This window comes from Penicillium samsonianum (assembly GCF_028829775.1).
Source record: "Penicillium samsonianum strain IBT 33392 chromosome Unknown utg000007l_segment0_segment0, whole genome shotgun sequence".
Taxonomy (NCBI): domain Eukaryota; kingdom Fungi; phylum Ascomycota; class Eurotiomycetes; order Eurotiales; family Aspergillaceae; genus Penicillium; species Penicillium samsonianum.
Window position 1 is genome coordinate 2,192,274 of NW_026643265.1, and position 17,822 is coordinate 2,210,095.

The 17,822-nt window shown below is 48.4% G+C and overlaps 5 protein-coding genes across 5 annotated transcripts; 2 read left to right on the forward strand and 3 right to left on the reverse strand.

The window, feature by feature from the left end:
* Positions 1–813: 813 nt before the first annotated feature.
* N7471_011690 (uncharacterized protein) lies at positions 814–3,886 on the forward strand (the record flags this gene model as incomplete). The annotated part of the gene is made up of 7 exons (XM_057284409.1): positions 814–900; positions 978–1,398; positions 1,477–1,838; positions 1,912–2,758; positions 2,813–2,996; positions 3,058–3,694; positions 3,749–3,886. 7 exons carry the CDS (start codon positions 814–816, stop codon positions 3,884–3,886), a joined length of 2,676 nt encoding a protein of 891 aa, XP_057130675.1.
* Positions 3,887–4,633: 747 nt separating this feature from the next.
* On the forward strand, positions 4,634–6,889 carry N7471_011691 (uncharacterized protein; the record flags this gene model as incomplete). Its single annotated transcript, XM_057284410.1, has 7 exons — positions 4,634–4,678; positions 4,735–4,758; positions 4,821–5,304; positions 5,366–5,682; positions 5,740–6,156; positions 6,210–6,442; positions 6,496–6,889. 7 exons carry the CDS (start codon positions 4,634–4,636, stop codon positions 6,887–6,889), a joined length of 1,914 nt encoding a protein of 637 aa, XP_057130676.1.
* Positions 6,890–7,419: 530 nt separating this feature from the next.
* Positions 7,420–9,431, reverse strand: N7471_011692 (DUF3237 domain-containing protein). The gene is made up of 5 exons (XM_057284411.1): positions 9,272–9,431; positions 8,692–9,183; positions 8,311–8,631; positions 7,957–8,251; positions 7,420–7,901 (listed from the first exon to the last, which is right to left on the reverse strand). The coding sequence occupies exons 1-5, from the start codon at positions 9,338–9,340 to the stop codon at positions 7,873–7,875; spliced, it is 1,206 nt and encodes a 401-aa protein (XP_057130677.1). The 5' UTR covers positions 9,341–9,431; the 3' UTR covers positions 7,420–7,872.
* Positions 9,432–10,630: 1,199 nt separating this feature from the next.
* On the reverse strand, positions 10,631–12,966 carry N7471_011693 (Rad21/Rec8 N terminal domain protein; the record flags this gene model as incomplete). Its single annotated transcript, XM_057284412.1, has 6 exons — positions 10,631–11,857; positions 11,916–12,384; positions 12,449–12,583; positions 12,642–12,782; positions 12,843–12,879; positions 12,948–12,966. 6 exons carry the CDS (start codon positions 12,964–12,966, stop codon positions 10,631–10,633), a joined length of 2,028 nt encoding a protein of 675 aa, XP_057130678.1.
* Positions 12,967–13,415: 449 nt separating this feature from the next.
* Positions 13,416–16,778, reverse strand: argEF (bifunctional acetylglutamate kinase/N-acetyl-gamma-glutamyl-phosphate reductase). Its single transcript, XM_057284413.1, has 3 exons — positions 14,298–16,778; positions 14,002–14,242; positions 13,416–13,948 (listed from the first exon to the last, which is right to left on the reverse strand). Exons 1-3 carry the CDS (start codon positions 16,689–16,691, stop codon positions 13,893–13,895), a joined length of 2,691 nt encoding a protein of 896 aa, XP_057130679.1. The 5' UTR covers positions 16,692–16,778; the 3' UTR covers positions 13,416–13,892.
* Positions 16,779–17,822: the final 1,044 nt, after the last annotated feature.

The following is a 17,822-nucleotide window of genomic DNA, read 5'->3' on the forward strand; positions in this document are numbered from 1 at the left end:
CGGTGTGCAATATGACCTCGCCCGATACTGTATCTTGATGAGTATAGGCTGGCACTGTCTCGTCCAATCTCAACTCCACTTTCATCGGTGACTGGGAGAGAAGCCCAAATGAGCTCATTTTGAACAGCATGGGGAAAATCTGTTAAGGGGAGTGTTATGTTGAAAAAGGTATAAGCAGCTCTTGTACTTGTCCTTAAAAGGGTTCAATCTTGCCATTAAAAAACTCTTAAGGTACAGAAGAAAACTTCACTGCATGTCTCACTTCAAAGTGATCCCAGATATCGGCGCAATCAGAATTTTGTGCCTCGTGGGAATTGACGGAATTTGAGTTATTTTTAGTCGGTTACCAAGGCGATTTGAATATGCTGAAATTTTTCCTAAAATGATGAACCCTGGCCAGATGGTGGATAACTGGAGTGCCTGCAATATAGTTTGCCCATTGGCTGGTTGAAAATAATAAGGGTGTTTTAGCCTCACGCTAAGAAATAAGGTCTGATATCTGATTGGTCAACCCATGTAACAGAGATGTGGGGTTCCGGCTTAAAATAGCCGCTTATACTTAATTTCACTTAGAGCGAGGTGAAGCACTCTAGCTCGTTATTCTTTCAGGTTGGGAGAGAAAGAGGAAGACCCTTCAATTATCTCTGACTTCAGTCATATTCCATGCAAAGTGTGGTCGGCATATCTGTGCAGCCTGTCACACCTTAATCAATTCGAACCGGCTTGGCATCAGGGATTTCAGGGATTGCGTCTCGGACTTTCAGCTTACACACCCCCAGTACTTGTCCCACATTGAGTCCAGACTGGTACATGATGAATCCTTTTGATCGACCTTATTCATTTCACTATGCATTGCAAAGTGATGAAAGCGACGGCCTGAATGATGGTCATTCGCCTCGGGTAAGTGTATATGAAGTGGAAATTGCTTAATCCCCGGACATGCGGCAAGCCGAACTGACATTCCCCGTCCTTGCCAGAATACTGAACTCCCAAATGAGCACGCTCTCTCCCTACTCCATCCGGCCCATTCTTCTGCCTTATCTCTCAGTCCCTTCGAAGACCCAATCTCTTCGAGTGAAGTGACTCGTCGACCGTACAACTCTTCATCTGCTGAGGTTAAAAGCCCCAGACCAGAGTCGATGGAATCACTCGATCTCCCAGATCAGATCAGATTACACAACCTTTCTAACCAGGGCTCCGCTGTTTCCTCTTCCAAAGAGTCGGGGCCACGACACAAAGGAAGTAGCATCCGTCGATATCCAACACGGCGAATCAAGTTGACACAAGGCTCAGTCTTGAGTATCAACTACCCGGTACCGAGTCCTATACGCAATGCTATCCAGCCGGAGTATCGAGATGCGGAGGGGGAACTTTCTGAAGAGTTCACGCAAATGAGATGTGAGTAGTCGCATCAATACCAATGTGCCAGTCGATTCAACCATTGTGATAACCTGACTTGTTTTTCTTTTTTATTAGACACCGCTGCGACATGCGATCCTGATGAGTTTACGCTACGCAATGGTTACAATCTCCGTCCTTCGATGTATAATCGGCACACTGAACTTCTCATTGCCGTCACATACTACAACGAGGACAAAGTACTGACCGCCCGAACCCTGCATGGGGTGATGCAAAACGTCCGAGACATTGTGAAATTGAAGAAGACAGAATTCTGGGATAGAGGTGGTCCCGCATGGCAGAAGATCGTCGTCTGTCTGGTCTTCGATGGCATGGATCCCTGCGACAAAAACACACTTGACGTTCTGGCAACCATTGGCGTTTTTCAAGATGGCGTGATGAAGCAAGACGTGGATGGAAGAGAAACGGTCGCTCATATTGTTTGTTTTCCCACCTCCCAACCCTTCTGGATTCCAATATCTAGGGAAATATTCAAATGCTGATGGTTCCTAGTTCGAATATACCACACAATTGTCGGTTACTCCGAAGCAAGAGCTCGTGCGCCCATACAAAGACGACCCTATGAATTTGCCCCCGGTACAGATGATGTTCTGCCTCAAGAAAAAGAATGCCAAGAAGATCAACTCACATCGATGGCTGTTCAATGCATTTGGGCGCATCTTGAATCCTGAGATCTGCATCCTGATTGACGCGGGCACAAAACCTGGACCTAAGTCTTTGCTGGCCCTATGGCAGGCTTTCTACAACGACAAAAACCTCGGTGGGGCCTGCGGTGAAATTCACGCCCTTCTGGGCCACCGATGGAAGAAGCTCCTCAATCCCTTGGTTGCGGCCCAAAATTTCGAATACAAAATTTCGAATATCCTGGACAAACCCTTAGAGAGCAGCTTTGGCTATGTGAGCGTACTTCCGGGGGCTTTTTCTGCCTATCGGTATCGCGCTATTATGGGCAGGCCTCTTGAGCAGTATTTTCATGGAGATCATACACTAGCTCAAAAGCTCGGTAAAAAAGGAATTGATGGGATGAATATCTTTAAGAAGAACATGTTTCTTGCAGAAGATCGAATTCTTTGCTTCGAGTTAGTCGCCAAGGCTGGCAACCAGTGGCTACTCACGTATGTGAAGGCGTCGAAAGGAGAAACAGACGTCCCAGAACGACCAGCAGAGTTCCTAAGTCAACGTCGGCGATGGCTGAATGGCTCTTTTGCAGCATCACTATATGCAGTCATGCATTTCAATCGGATATACAAGAGTGGGCATAGTATCTTTCGGTTGCTATTGCTTCATATCCAGTTGGTTTACAATATCTGCCAGTTAGTCATGACATGGCTTTCACTCGGTAAGTTCATGGTGTTTTAGATTAGTCCTATGCCAGATCACTAACATATACTAGCATCCTACTGGCTCACAAGTTCCGTCATCTTGGACATTGTGGGAACACCAAGTGCGACTAACAAATTCAAAGGGTGGCCTTTCGGAAATGATGCTACCCCGATTGTCAATAACCTGTTGAAAGTTGGTTATCTGACATTCCTTATGCTTCAATTCATTCTAGCTCTCGGAAATCGACCAAAGGGGTAAATATTATGGCCTGGATCTGGTATTTCCTTTCGCTTCATTGCTAACATTCAATCACAGATCAAAGTTTCTGTACACGCTCTCCTTCCTCTACTTTTCTGTGGTCCAGCTCTATCTCCTCGTTTTATCGTTCTATCTCGTTGCGCAGGCAATGACTCCCGAGAATCTCAGCTTTGATTTAGATCATGGTTTTGCGGCACTCATATCGGGCTTTCTTGCCTCAACGGGTGGGCTTGTTCTGATTGCCTTGATCTCAACATACGGGATCTACTTCCTTGCTAGCATACTCTATGCCGACCCTTGGCATATGCTCACTTCATCCTGGGCGTACTTCCTTGGAATGCCTTCTTCGATCAATGTTCTCATGGTCTATGCATTTTGCAACTGGCATGATGTTTCATGGGGTACGAAGGGATCAGATGCACCCGAAAAACTTCCATCGGCGCAAACGAAAAAGGAGGATGAAACGCCTTTTGTTGAAGAACTGGACAAACCTCAAATCGACATTGATGAGCAATTCGCATCCACTGTGAAGCGGGCCTTGACTCCCTGGGAAGAACCGATTGAGAACGAAGGAGTGGCTCTAGACGATTCATACAAAGCATTCCGAACGAATCTAGTGCTGCTATGGACATTCAGTAATGGTCTTCTGGCGTTGTGTATCAACAATCTCAGCATCGACAGGCTTTGCCTAACGGTAAGTCGAGTTCTAGTTCCTTCTTTAATTGTTTACACCCACTAACTGACCTAGTCGACATCTACAACTCGCACGGCGTGGTATTTTAAGATCATTCTGTGGGCCACTTCTGGTCTCTCAATTTTCCGATTCTTTGGAGCACTGTATTTCCTAGCGAAGACCGGAGTCTTGTGCTGCATTTCCAGGCGTTGAATCAAAGCTCGGAATTATTGGGCGCATTTCAACCTTGGAAGACTCTAGTCGTCCACCATATTACTTGCTCTGTTTTTCTTTTTTTTTTCCATTCTAGATCATTGTTAGATACCATGTGTCGTTATTTAGTCCAAAAAACAATATTTAACATTAATAATAAGCTCATATTTTCTTCTTAAGGTTTTCCATATTCGCCATGGCGTAGCGTAGAGTTTAGCTAGGTAAATAGTACTCCGCACCAAGGTTCCAGTCGGGGCCCGCGGACCCCTAGCTTACAAATTAATCCGAAGTCCCGCCGAGGCCCAAAAAGGGTTTTATATAAAAGAAATGTTCTATCGATATTGTTATGTTATACTTGTACGGAGTACATGTGGACGGTTAACCGGAGAATAATGCACACCTACATATGCAGTACATATACTATGTAACCTACCTATCTCCCTAGGGATTTTAAGTAACTATGAAGTACTCCGTATTACCCCTAAAGTACCCCAGACTATTCGCCTCCGACAGTTGTAACAGACTTATTGGACAATATATGGGTGCCAAGGAATTTTTGATCCGCCGCGGAACCCATTAATGTTGCCTATTCTGCCCAGGAGTCAGTTCGCTCCCCGGGAGGAAATTTCTGATTCAGTGTACTTCTTTATTATTTTTAGGACCTCCCAGGCTTGGATTCACCAATATTTTACTCCACTCTCATAGAGTGATAACTTCATCATTTCAAAACAGTCGAAATCAAAAAGTATGTCGACCGAGCTTTCAGTCGAGAGACAGGGGCCTCAATTAGTGGTACGAGTCTCACCTGAAACAAATCCAACTTCACTCGATACTAATGGCAACTGCAGTGTGACCTCTGTCATTCGCGCAAGGTAATAATAACCCTTAAGGAAAGTAATATATTCAATCTGCAATTTGCTGAGCAGATACCCAGGTCCGGTGCGATAGGCGCGATCCATGTGGCAATTGCCAGGATGCAGGCATCTCCTGTAATCGTCGGCGGTCTGTGAAGCGCAAGTGTCTGAGCACTCGCCCTCAGGGTGGTCACTCCCGCAGCTCTTCCCGCAGTTCCCGACGAAGAGCAACACCTGATCATCGGTTTGATGAAGGTAACTCGACAGATGAAGTCTTACCAGTCCTCCGCTCTGTCCCAAGTCGTAACTTCAACGATCCTCGTGGGTTTAAAACCGGGGTTCTATATGATCCTGTCTATGATGCGCAAATGACGATTCAGCATCAACTATACCATCTACCGGGTCTCACTATAGACAGACGCAGTGTGCTCGAGACAGCCTTATCTGTCATAAGGATATTGGCTGACAATTCGAGAGCACTGGTACAAGACAATCTTAACGATCATCAAGAGGAAGTTTCCTCTCGAAGCCCGTCTATTGAATTCCTTACCTGGATGTTGAAAGGTACACCGATATTTAACTATCTTAATACGTTATAGAATTGACACTGACCATGAAACTCCAGATATTCGGACTGACAGATTTGGAACTTTCGTTGTGGATTACTTTAGACATATCTCAATCCCAAAACTGAAGCAGATGGGACTTTCACTTCTTCGGAACAGCATACCGACTCGCGAATCTATCATCTACACTGTTTGCTTCAATGCCGTTGCCTACAAGTTTATTACTACGGTTATAAATCTAGAAGAAGACACCGACCTTGCTGTCGAGCTGAGGAAGAATGCCACAGAGTATCGAGCAGCAGCTCAGGCCGCGTTAAAGCAGATCCCACTGCTAATACCCCCATCTCTTGGGCTATTACAGGCTATCATATGTGGTGTAAGCCTCTCAATCCTGTCGTCTTAATCTTTCTCCACGGAACTAATCCATAAATAGATATTTCTTCACCAAGGGTCTGGAGACGTCGATTTAAGCGGGGAACTCACCAAGGCCGCCTGTAACACCTGCATTGACTTGGATCTTCAAACGAAAGTTCTATGTGGAACTGCAAGCGAGGAAGAGCTTTTCTGTTTTCTTTGGTGCTACACTTTGGACAGAAACCATGCGTTCAAATCACGAACTTCGCGCTGTCTTCTCGATGTTCAGCTTCCGTCCACTTTCAGCGATCTTTATCCAAATTACCCTCCTATGGCCGAACATTTCTTGATCTATCTGGATCTTGCTCGGGTGCAGGATACAGTGGTTTCATATTTACCCGGTAGCTCATTGAGTCACCACAATCCCTCATTACTATATGGTACTGGAGAATACATGCTGCTGCAGATGCAATATATCGAGCAAAGAATGAGCCACGTGAGTCAGGAACATCCCTTTTCCTTTATGCACAATTTCCTAACCGAGCGCAGATGGCTTCGTTGTCATCTGAGTGGAAAGGACTCGATTCCCAGACCGAAATGGCCGCCCTCAAGTTCGCCTATCAATCAGTCATGACCGGAATCCTATACCTCCTCCAATCCGACCCCGGCCAACCGACACGCTCAACAGAGAGCTACCTTCAGTCAGCGCGCCGGGAACTTTCAGCGCTTGTATCCATGTGTCACTCGGCGGAGAAGCAAACCGCAGTCAACTTTTTGAACTGGTGAGTACCCAATACCACTAGTTATATTTTCACCTCTCTAATATACACCTCAGGACGATTCTGCTCTACCCAGCGACGGCATACCTAGTCATATTCTGCAACGTCGTTGCGACATCCGACATTGGCGATTTCAACCTCATGAAAGCTATCGCTGACTGCCTAACACAAACTGGAATCAGCTACCCCCTTGTGCAATTACGAACACTCTACCAGAAATTTTTGGGCCTTTCTCAGGAGTTCTTCAACGATGAGCGCAATGCGATTCAGAGGATCGCTTCACCTCAATTGGGAAGTCCACCGTCTAACCCGGTTGGGAACCCGTTCGCGATTACGTGGGGTGCAGATGATTTGGTTTTCAACCAGTTCGTTTTTACTGGAGCAGAAAGCTTCTCTGGTATGCTAAGTATGCCAGAGATTGATCTATCCCTGCCTTACAATTTTGATTGAAGGAGTGTATTATACCCGCGTGTGTGTTGGTCAGTGGAGTTGGTAATGTGTCCTTGTATTGGTGGTATACATGGGCTTTCATAAATATAGCATCAAATTAATTCTTCAATTTCTATAAATAATGATGATATACAACAAAGTTTTATGAAATATTCGAAGTTATGTTCCTGGTACGTACAGGTATATACCGTTGGTGTTAAGTACGGTCTTGTGGTACATGACAGCGGGTTATATATCCCGTTCTATATTATTCCAAAACAAGATACGTCTCAAAAGTCAGGTACATGTTTCATCATCTAACTAACTATCTATCTCCGTAAAGTCGAATAATATTTGCTTCAAGCGACTACATACGTATCGAAACAGTAACACCGCTGTGTTCATAATAGGCGTATGTACGATATATAGAGTTACTAATATGATTTTTTGTAATAAGGTAGTACGAACAGAAGAGAAATTAAACAGATCCGAAACGATGTTCATTCTGATCATTGAAAATAACTAAATAAAAATATTGCATGAAATCTGGAAAGAAAGATCACTCGAAAAGTAAGAGCCCGAATTGGAGACAGGGCATGAAAAGCCGAGATCAAGATAACAAAAAACATCTCAAAAGCTAGCAATACCTTACAAGACCGACTATTTGATAATAGAGCCATCAAAGAATTACATCAGAAGAAGAACCACAAAAGACACTCGAAATAGAGAGCAAAGACAACGCAGAGCTCAAAGATCAGCTTAATTGCGGCAGACACATGGGAAACTAGGGTGGCTGATATACCCATGGCTTGAAATCAAACAAAGAGAGACGTAAGAACAAAGTCATGGTGGTGAGAAGAATCGAATCATAGAAACATTGCGCCGCGTATCAAGAAATGGCAAAGTAGAAACACCGTTTTCCCATCAAAGTTGAAGTTGAAGTTAAGAAGACACGAACTCGCTGAATAACGGACAAGACATCATCTGTTGACAAGGGCATTGAGCTAGTTAACACGGAACGAGTCGAAGATGACTGCATGACCAGTTAGTATAGAACAATCGCAAAAGAAAGTATTGGAGAAGCCTACCTTCATGACCTCTGCGGCAACCGCTGCCGATCCACATCAAGGTGTTCAAGAAGGTGTATCGCTCATCGCCGGTCTCCATGGACAAATTGACCCGGTACTTATAGCTGCCGGGGTTGACACCATCTGCCATGTTGGCATCGATGACCTTTTCGAGAACATCCTTGGCGCCTGTCAACCATCCTTCTGTACGCACAATGATAAATGCGGGTGGCTCATCGACAGTCTGGAGAATATAACTCGCACGAAGGTTGGTAGTGGAATCCTTGGTGACGATCTGTGTATCTTGACCACCGGGCTGTTTTCAAAAGTTAAACACTGGACAAGTAATGATTGGAGGTTGGGGTTCAGCCTTACCAGAACAATACCCTTACCCCATCGACCGGCCCATTGGCCGCCGATGAAGGAGACCCACTCTCTTTGGCCCCAAACACTGGGACCAACAGACACCTTGGGGTTCATTTTGATGCTCATGCGGAAATCCAGCTCCAGCGACGGCGCGGGAATCTGAAGTGACCGGGCGACATCACCTTCGGGGAATGTGTGAAGCAGGTTGTTGGCGGGGATCGAGTCCTTCATCACGCTGAGATAGGTAGGACACTCCAGCAGATGTTGGCGCTGGCGACTAGTGTTCTTCGCGCGAACTTGCTGGCAGTAAATACATTGAACGGACAGGCACTATTCCGAACTATTAGCTTGTATATTCCAATGTATGGCCGCCGAGTTCCTTCGCCGTACCTTGTCTTCTTCCTTTGCGCGGAACTCAACGAAAGCTGCGTGCACATCGTCTAGCGGGGGCGCAGGCAAGCTCGAACTTGATGTCTTGGCCTTTGGTTTGGGAGTTGGGCGCGAGGGCACTGCGCTTGACGGCGCGGAGGGAGGACCGGTAGCCGGGACCGGGGTTGCCATTGTAGCGCGATTCTGGAGGGCCCCCAGCGGGGTCTGCAATGGAGTAGCATGAGGGTTGACACCATTGGTCATGAGGGTGCCGTTGGGGGTTGGGATAGTACCAGGACCAGCTGGACCTGATGGGGTGGCTGTCGGGCCATTGGGAGTTCCGGGGTATCCATTGGGAGGACCGATTCCGTTAGGGGCGGCCTGGGCGGGCTGGGAAGGCTGAGGCGCGTTGGGGTGACCGCGCAGACCTGGACATTCAAGGAGATGTTGTTTCTGTCGCGAAGTGTTCTTTGCTCGAATTTGTTGGCAGTATATACACTGAACGGAGAGACACTAAAACATGCACAAACCCCAAAACGGGTTTCCGTATGTTAGTGACGGACAGGTCGTGGGTGAAATATTACGAAATACAGTCACGCACCTTGTCATCTTCCTTGGCGCGAAACTCGACAAACGCCGCGTGTACCTCCTGATCGACGGTACGGCCCATGATGAGGGGAGTAATGGGAGTAAGAGTATCCAGGATAGTAAACAAGAAAGTCGAAAGAGGAAACCTTGAATGGGTAAAGGTCTTGTAAAGTTGGAGGGGTCAGGGAGAGAGAAGAAAAGAAAATGGAAAGACGAAGACGGGAGAATACGCGGGTTACGCGCCCTGCGTAATTTGGAGCACTGCTTACGGTACGTGCCACTACCTGTACTGGGGGTATATTACCTATAGTTATATCGTCTATTACTATGTAGTCTATTTAATCCATTCAAATCTACTATAATATGTTATAATGATCATTTTACTTATTAGTCTCTTTACCTTCACTTCATCTATCACTTGCTGCCATTCGTAGCTGAAGTGTCTAAATCGAAATATCGGCTAATGGATGAGACCGGCGGTCGGGGCCCTAGAAATATGAAATATATGAGAAATCATTATGAACAGCTGCCTAATAAAAAGCAATTCCAAAAGAGATGCCTTGAATAAATCCCTATCGACAGATAATCTGCTATGAATTATACTAAATATCCCTCATATAGTCCTAAAGGTGTAAGTCTGTAAGCCTATCTAGCGCCGAGTCGGAGAATTCAGGGCAAAATAGGCACACTCGGATCAGAGACTGCTATGATTGGATTTGGTGGGGGAAGACAAAATCTCATATGTGAATCTCGCGCAATAAGCAGAAGCAAAATAGCAGACCGAGATAGTACTAACGATAGAAGGGAATACAGATGGAAATGATTCTTGATATTTCGTTATATACTTCGTATACTTGTTCCGTTCATTTCCAAGGTTCGTGATCGAAACATCTTCGGGTATTATTACTGTTACTGAACCTGTTGTGCTATCCCGTATCCCATACGCAATACTGTCAACTACATCTTCAGTTACAACATACAGGTTCCTGGTAAGATTGAGGTATAAACATGCACACGTGGAAAATTAAAGATAACTTGAAATTCATCACATTGTAGATTTCAATGGTCTTCAGGTCCCATACGTCCTCCTATACCTGTACCATATCACCTTCTCTCACTCTTCTCTCTTACATCTCGCACTGTAAAAATGTTCTTCCATCTGCGCATTCCGCGGGGTGATGTAATGCGTCAGCACAGATCGCGTCAATAGCTCTGTTCATAAGATCGATCGTCATGGCCTTGTCTCTCCATTTTTGGTGTTCTATTGGAGCAATTGGAACCACCACAACTGAGCAGAGCCCCTCATACCTTCGACAATCCACCATCATAATGTGTTCCTCGACGTCATCCACCTAGTACGCACGGTTCATGCTCACATTCCAGATAGTCGCAAGAAAATCTCGCCATAGCGATAATGGACTGCCCACTCGGTGCTCTCGTCGATGTACCCGTCTTGGTGGACGTGCAGCACGCCCTTTGTAGCGAGCGTGAGGACGTTCATCAAAGCCTGAGTCGCGACAGCTCGCGTCGTACTTCCAGGAGGAAGAAGACTCGTGAAGGTGGTTTGGCCGGGTCTGGCCGCGACCGGGCTGGACGCGTTGCTGTTCGGGCTTTGTGCGTTTCCTGCTTGGTCATTGTTAGCAGTACCCATTTTGTCCTTCATGAACTCTATGAAATTCAAGCTTTCCCGATCAAGAGTTGACTTAGCCCGTTCGAGAGCAGAGCGCTTGCTTGGCGAGAGTGAGCTGATATTCTCGCGGTCTGTCGCAAGCTCGCCTTCAAGATAACGGGTAAGATCTAGGTCGTCTCCGAAATCGCCCAGGAGCTCGAGACTAAGTCGGTCTTGTTCCCCGAGATAGCTGCGCCCGGCAAGCGGACTGGCGCTCGTAAGACGGCTTCGGGCCTTACGTCCTTGAGAAGGCAGCTCGCTGACACTGCCGAATCGTTGTCTTTGCCGAGAGCTTTGAATGGAAGCGGTAATGTTCCATGGCATTTGGGACGAGTGGTCATCAAACAGACTCGAAGGGGCATCACGGCCAACTTCAGCTTCCATGTTGAGACGGTCGATGTTCTCACGGCTGAGATGCTCTGCTTGTTCGTCTCTAGCGCGTACTAGACGTCCCTCTGGTATTTCATCATCATCTGCGCTGCGCTTTCGCCCTTTTCGCTGAGGGTATCCACCAACGGCTTCAAACAAATTCTCGCCTGAGTAGAGGTTGAGCGGATGCAGTTCACGGTCCATTCCCAGTCCGACTCCAACCGAGCCGATTCCCTGTCCGAAAACCCAGAAAGCAGCGTTCTTCTTTGAAATGGTTGGAATCTTGTTTTGCTGCTTTTGCTTCAGTGCTTGGATCATGTTCTCAACGTATTCATTGTTCCATTGGGCCAGCGTCATATTTCGAAGCGCCGTGGTGTCGTCCGAGATGATTTCCTTCGGGCGCCTGAACCGGCGGGTCCTCACTGCTTGGATTTCAATTGTTTCTTCAACCCCATCCAGGCCTTCATTTATCTGGAGAATTGCCGGGTCTGCGGTCTGGGTGTCGAGCTCCATCATGTCGTTGGTATCAGCCACTCTGGCTTCCTCGTCGGCAATTTGCATCTATCGAGCAGAGTCAGTGGGCATCTTTTTGGTTTCGGCATGGATGTTTGGTACTCACCGAGTCTTCACGGAGCTGGCGTTGTCGGTCATCTATCGGTCCCTCGCTTTCCCTTGGACCAACGGTGGACTTCCTTGCATGAGGGGACTTCCCTCTGGCATCGAGCTCGATGATATTACCATCCTCATCAAATTCAAAGTCAGGTTGAAGGAGAACACCCTCTTCATTACCCAACCCTAGCCCCGTCATGTTGCCGAAAGTATCTTTCTTCTGCGCAGACCCATTGATCTCATCAATCCCTAGAATAGTACCCTCTCCCAGGATATTATCCGATGGGAGCTCAAGGTGCAGGCTTGAAAGTTGCGAAGTGCCAGACAAGCTATTGTTGGGCGACTTGGTCCAGAGACCACTGAGTTGGCTCGAGCTATCGTTCGTGGTGGTAGTAAGGTACGACAAGTCAATTTCAAGTCCCGGGAGAGCTGTCTCGGGCAAGAAAGAGGGATCGTAAGGTAGGATCAGATTGCTGGGCCTGGGATGAGGTTAGTATTCGACCATTGTCTTGCAAACTGACACCATCAATCAGTGGGACCTACCTGGTCTGTCCAGCAGCGGGATCAAGCCCACTCCCCGGGACGATCTTCAACTTGGAGACCATCTTGTCGTGCATCGCCTGTGTGTCAAGCAGCGTGTACCCACACTGCTGATTGTACACTCGAGAGACACCGTACCTAACACAGGCAAGTTGTTAGCATACCCATGGAGACATCACTGAGTGGTAGATCTTACAGCAGGCTCCCCTGCAGTCGAAGGGCCATGGGTGCGTCGGGGTTGATTATAACTCGGCATGCATTGGGGACATCCACGTCCAGAATGGCTTTTCGGTTCAGTCTTCTAGCAATGGACCGGGATCCCAGAGTTGCTACTAGCCTGTGGAGAGGGTATTATTAGTCCTAGCTATGAACTCGTTGAAGCCCTAGGTGTTCTTACCATATTGTTGCGACACCATGCTCTGGCGAGGTGAGGACTAGAGCGTGACAAGCAGGTGAGCTTTTGGCCCGAGATAACGATCGCTAACAGGGCATTTTTACTTACTTTCGTGGCTGTAGAACATGGTTGCGGCGCAAGTGGACTCGAGTGACCCCAAGGCCCTCGAGTCTCCACACGACTTGGATTTTCAGATGCGGGTTGGGGGCAGTGTGACCGGATTGAGCGAAATGCTTTTCGGTGAGAGTGGACGTTGGAGAGGAAGATATTACAACTGTAGGTTGGCTGCGGCCTCAAGTTTGCCCGTGGGCCAGATTAATGTGTAGGCGGTTCTGGAGTATTTTTGGATGAAAGAGAGTGAAAGGGACGATGAAAGTGCCCTCGATAAGCACGGGTGACAAGACTACAGAAAACGAGGGTACAAGGAAGAGGGAGAAAGTGGAGGGTTGATGTGTGAAGAGGGTGTGCGAGTCCCAGCCTGAGCACAAGATCTTTGAGGCGTGAACAGATGCGTTATCCATGGATGCATCCCAGCATACGGTCCATGCTTACAGCAGCACCACCCATGAGGTCGGGTCAAAGGTTCTCAGTAACATATATTGTTTTCTAGTTACAATAGATTGGACTGACTCCCCGTTCCCAATTCAAGAAATCAAATCGACTCGTATATGGTCTTGAGATAGGGAACACCCGCGGGAGACTGGGTCAAACCCCAACATTAGAAGAAAGAAATTTTTACTTTTCTTGAAACTGAGAAACCATATGTCAGTTGAGCACAAGGGGGCGAAAAACGATGAGCCACTCGAAAGGAGGCAGCAGAATTCTAGAGAGCAAAAATGGAGACCAAGACCAAAAAAAACGCAGTCTTTTGACACAAAAGTATAAGCGTAGACGTAATCAACTATGGAAGATCTGAAAATAGATAGGAAGCACCCAGAAATCTCCAACCCAGAGCGATGTATAGGATGCACGGGGGGTATGAGACAAAAGACATGCAAGAACAAAACACAAACACACCCTGATAACTACTCGTCATTGACTTCGAGTAGGGGCTTAGTCGAGAGGGATACCCTCGTACTCGGAGTAGCCCAGAGCCAAGTTCATGTTTTCTATTGGGTTCGTTAGCGTCATGGCTGATGAAGGAGATGGATTCAACACTTACGCAAGCACTGGGTTGCGGCACCCTTCAGCAGGTTGTCGATGGTGGCGCAGACAACGACGCGCTCGCCGCTGGAGTGGACGGCAAATCCACCGATCTCGACACCGTGGCGGCCGGCAATGTCTTTGACAAGAGGAGCCTCGCCCACGATCTTGACGAGCTTCTCACCAGCGTAGCGATCCTGGTAGAGGTTTCGGATATCGCGGGAGGTCATCTTCTGCTTCAGAGGAATGCTGATAGAGTGCTTGATATAAATGTTAGCAATTGTGAGAATCAATGAACGGTCAGCAGGTACTTACGGAGATACCCTGGAACCAAACCGCGACGTGAGGAATGAACGCAATGCTGGTGCCAAGCTGTGCGCTGATCTCACGCTCGTGGATGTGGTCAGTCAGACTGTAGGGGATGAGGTTGTTGGTAAGGAACTGCACGTCGTTCTTGGGGCTGGGCTTGGTACCCGCGCCGGAGTATCCAGAAACACCGAAGGTGGTGGGCTGGCCGCCAAGGAACGGAACAAGAGGAGCAATTCCAAGCTGAGCAGCAGTGGCGTAGCATCCGGGGTTGGCAATGCGAGTAGCCCGGGCAATCTTAGACCGCTCGACCAACTCGGGAAGACCGTACGTCCACTTAGGGTCGAAGCGGTAATCAGCGCTCAGGTCAACAATGACGTTACCGGTCTTGGAACCTTCATCAACGGCATCGACAAAAGGCTTGCAAATACCGTTGGGCAGAGCCATCACCCAGCAGTCGATGTCACCGTTGGCAGACATCTTGCGGACATCATCGGGGCTGAGATTCTCGTAGATGATCTCGCGCTTCTCGTAGCCTTGGAGCTTCTTACCAGCCAGCTCGCGCGACGAAACGTGACGAAGATCCATGTTAGGGTGAGCATTGAGCAGGTTGATCAGGGCCTGGCCGGTGTAGCCACGGGCACCAATGAGAGCAACTTTGGCGGGCTGGGTGTTGGAGATGTTCTTCTCTCCGAGAGGAGGGTTGGGGTTGGTAGTAGCATAGGTGCGGAAAGAGTTCACGGCAACGACGGGACGCTTGGCGCGGGTCATGCGCAGAGCGTTGCTGGTGGTTGAGAACCCACGCTTCTGCTCAGCAGAAGCACCGCTAGCGCCGAAGCCCTTGCCAATGTTGGCGGCAGCCTCAGCAGCGCGGTGAAGGCGCGCCTCAAGGTTGATGTCACCGAACATCTGGCGACCGTGCGCGTTGAACTCCTGGACAAGCTGCTTGACTTCCTCGCCGTTCTCGGCGCCGTACCAGAACAAGACCTGGCCATTGCGGCTCAAGCTGCCATCGGCCTTATCGAAGAACCAGGTCAGGTTCTCATCGTCCTCCTTGACAGTCCATGCCAGCTTGGGGAAGTCCTTCTTGATGCTGGCGAAGACGTTGTCGGCAACGTTAGTCAACCAACCAGACTTGGTGATGGTGAAAGTGGCCAAGTGAGCCATCTGAGAGTTGGGTTGCGGGGGCAGTACAACGGCCAGAGCTTCCATAGGCTCGTCGTAGTAGATCTTGAAGTCCTTCTCCTTCATGCCCTCGATGTAGCGGTCAACAACGGCACGGGCATCAAGACCCTCACGATCACGGACCAGCACTTCCTTCAGAGCCTTCATGTCTCCAAACTCAGCCAGAGAGGTCTTCACATGGACCTTGTTACCGCGGCGGATCAGGGTACCAGCACCGGAGTCGGTGAAAAGCTCCTTCTGGAGATCGGCAGGGTGGATAATTGCGACGCTAGATGAGCGAGGCAGATCGCTGAGGAGATCCTTCATCTCCTTGATCTTCAGACGAGTGCCGTGGCGCACCCACCACTGACTCATCAGGTGGTCGTACTCCTCGTCGAGATTGATGGCAGAGATCTTCTCACCGGTGTCGCCGTTGAACAGACCGCCCTTCTCAGCCAGGTAGACGATCTTGAGGGGCTGCAAGGCGCGAGCAAGCTCACCGGCAGCCACATCAGCATTGACATTGAGCACCTGGCCGTCGGGAGTCTCGGCCATGGAGGTCAGGATGGGCAGACATCCAGCGGCAATAGCTGACTCAATGGGGGCCTTGTCAACACCATTGATCTTACCGACCAGATTGTACTTGGGCTTATCGAGATAATCGGCCGAAAAGACGCCGGCGGTAATGGGACGGGCACGGATACCAATGCGCTCGAGCTCCTCAACCAGCTTCATGTTCTCCTCCAGGAAGAGCTTGCGGGCAAGTGCCAGGGTCTTACCGTCAGTCACTCGGATTCCATCCTCGAACTGAGGCTCAACACCGGCCGCCTCCAGCATGCGGTTAAGCTGGGGGCCGGCACCGTGGACGACGATCGGGTACAGACCGACATGGTTAAGGAATGCGAGGGCGGATGACAGGGTCTCAAGGTGCTCAGTAATGATAGCACCACCGACCTTGATCACGGCGAATTGCTGAGAGGACACGGAGGTGAAGTGTGACAGGTACTGCTGAACCTCGCGCTTAGAACCAATATTGCTCAACAGTTGCACGACGGTGCTGCGGGTGGAGGTCAGGTGAGGATCCGTGGAGCGGGAGTAGTTGCGAGTCTGGCGTAGGGAGGTGGCAGTCTTTGCAGCTGAGACTCGCAGAGGAGCAGTCGGTGCGGAGAGAGAACGGAGGGGCTTGCACGAAGCTCTCCGCACAGCGGAGCGAAGGGACATCATCTTGGCAACGCACATGCGGCCTCAATGGTCTCACGGTCGGCCCTGGGTGGGAGGGGCCCCAAATATGTATAAGTAGGAAGGTAGGTGGAAGGTGAGAAAGTGTTGAGTCAAATGAGATATTTTTCAGATCGGCCGGGCCTCGGAGCGATAACTTGGCCCAATGACGGGGAGAAGGCGGTGGACACCCTCTCTAGCGAGCGATTTATCTCCATCTACCATCTTTCTTGACATGCGACATTTGATTCTTACATTTTTTCATGAAGTAACCTATTGTTATTCTTATTTTTTATCTCATATTTGAATTGTAACCCTACAAAGAAGTACTTTCTCTTGACTTCTTTGCACAATATTAACATTTGTGTGACGCCGTAATCGGGACCCAAAAATCAAACCCATAAAAATTCATATACTTTGCAAAGAAAAAAGATTCTTCACGCGCTTTCCTCGGATATCAACCTTGGAATCTCCTTAGACTTCCTCAAGCGAGAGTGTTACCTCCGAAAAAGCCCACTTCTTCTGCTCGGAGATCGTGAAACGTCATCCTGCTTGGGTTTAGTCTCACTTATCTGATCCTGTCCCTTCCTCTCACTCGTTACGTCGGGTCGCCGCTATCCACTTCCCTCCACCTGGCTGGATCTAGCAGTCTGCGCTTTCTGCCGACGGTATATTGAGGGCTGCTTTAAGTGGTCTAATTGAGGAATTGGTGGACACTTGTTCTCGTGCCAAGAGTTTTCAGTATTATCTGATTTTTTCCTACCCCTGCTCAACAGTCTTCGGTAGATGAATTCCCGGATTCGTCAGGAGGGGCAAGACTTGCGCCGTTGCACTCGTATAGCAAGAGATTCACGGTGGGAACATTTAGATCAAGTTTGATTAATGACGAGTAGACACATGATGCCAAAGGGTTCACGCATACCTAGGTACATAACGGGTTCCTTGTAGGATGATTTCATTGGCGAATTGGAACTTCACAGGTCAGATGGGTCTTGGCCACGTGGACTCCCAAGTGTGCTAGCCCTCAGCCCTGATACTAAATGGCATTCGCTACAAAGTAATAGGAATATAAATGGTAGCCAAAATCAGAGAGACTTCAATATATTGTCGGACTCAGTGACGTTCTTCCATCACCATTTGTGCATACTCATG

Excerpts from the sequence above, each read along its gene's own strand:
- N7471_011692 (XM_057284411.1), bottom strand. The coding sequence starts at position 9,340 with ATGGGCCGTACCGTCGATCAGGAGGTACACGCGGCGTTTGTCGAGTTT. Across the intron at positions 8,632-8,691 it reads GCGCAAAGGAAGAAGACAAG|TGCCTGTCCGTTCAATGTAT; the intron begins GTACGGCGAAGG and ends AGTTCGGAATAG. Across the intron at positions 7,902-7,956 it reads TTGCCGCAGAGGTCATGAAG|TCATCTTCGACTCGTTCCGT; the intron begins GTAGGCTTCTCC and ends CTGGTCATGCAG.
- argEF (XM_057284413.1), bottom strand. The coding sequence starts at position 16,691 with ATGTGCGTTGCCAAGATGATGTCCCTTCGCTCCGCTGTGCGGAGAGCT. Across the intron at positions 14,243-14,297 it reads TTTGGTTCCAGGGTATCTCC|CACTCTATCAGCATTCCTCT; the intron begins GTAAGTACCTGC and ends ATTTATATCAAG. Across the intron at positions 13,949-14,001 it reads TGCCGCAACCCAGTGCTTGC|AAAACATGAACTTGGCTCTG; the intron begins GTAAGTGTTGAA and ends CGAACCCAATAG.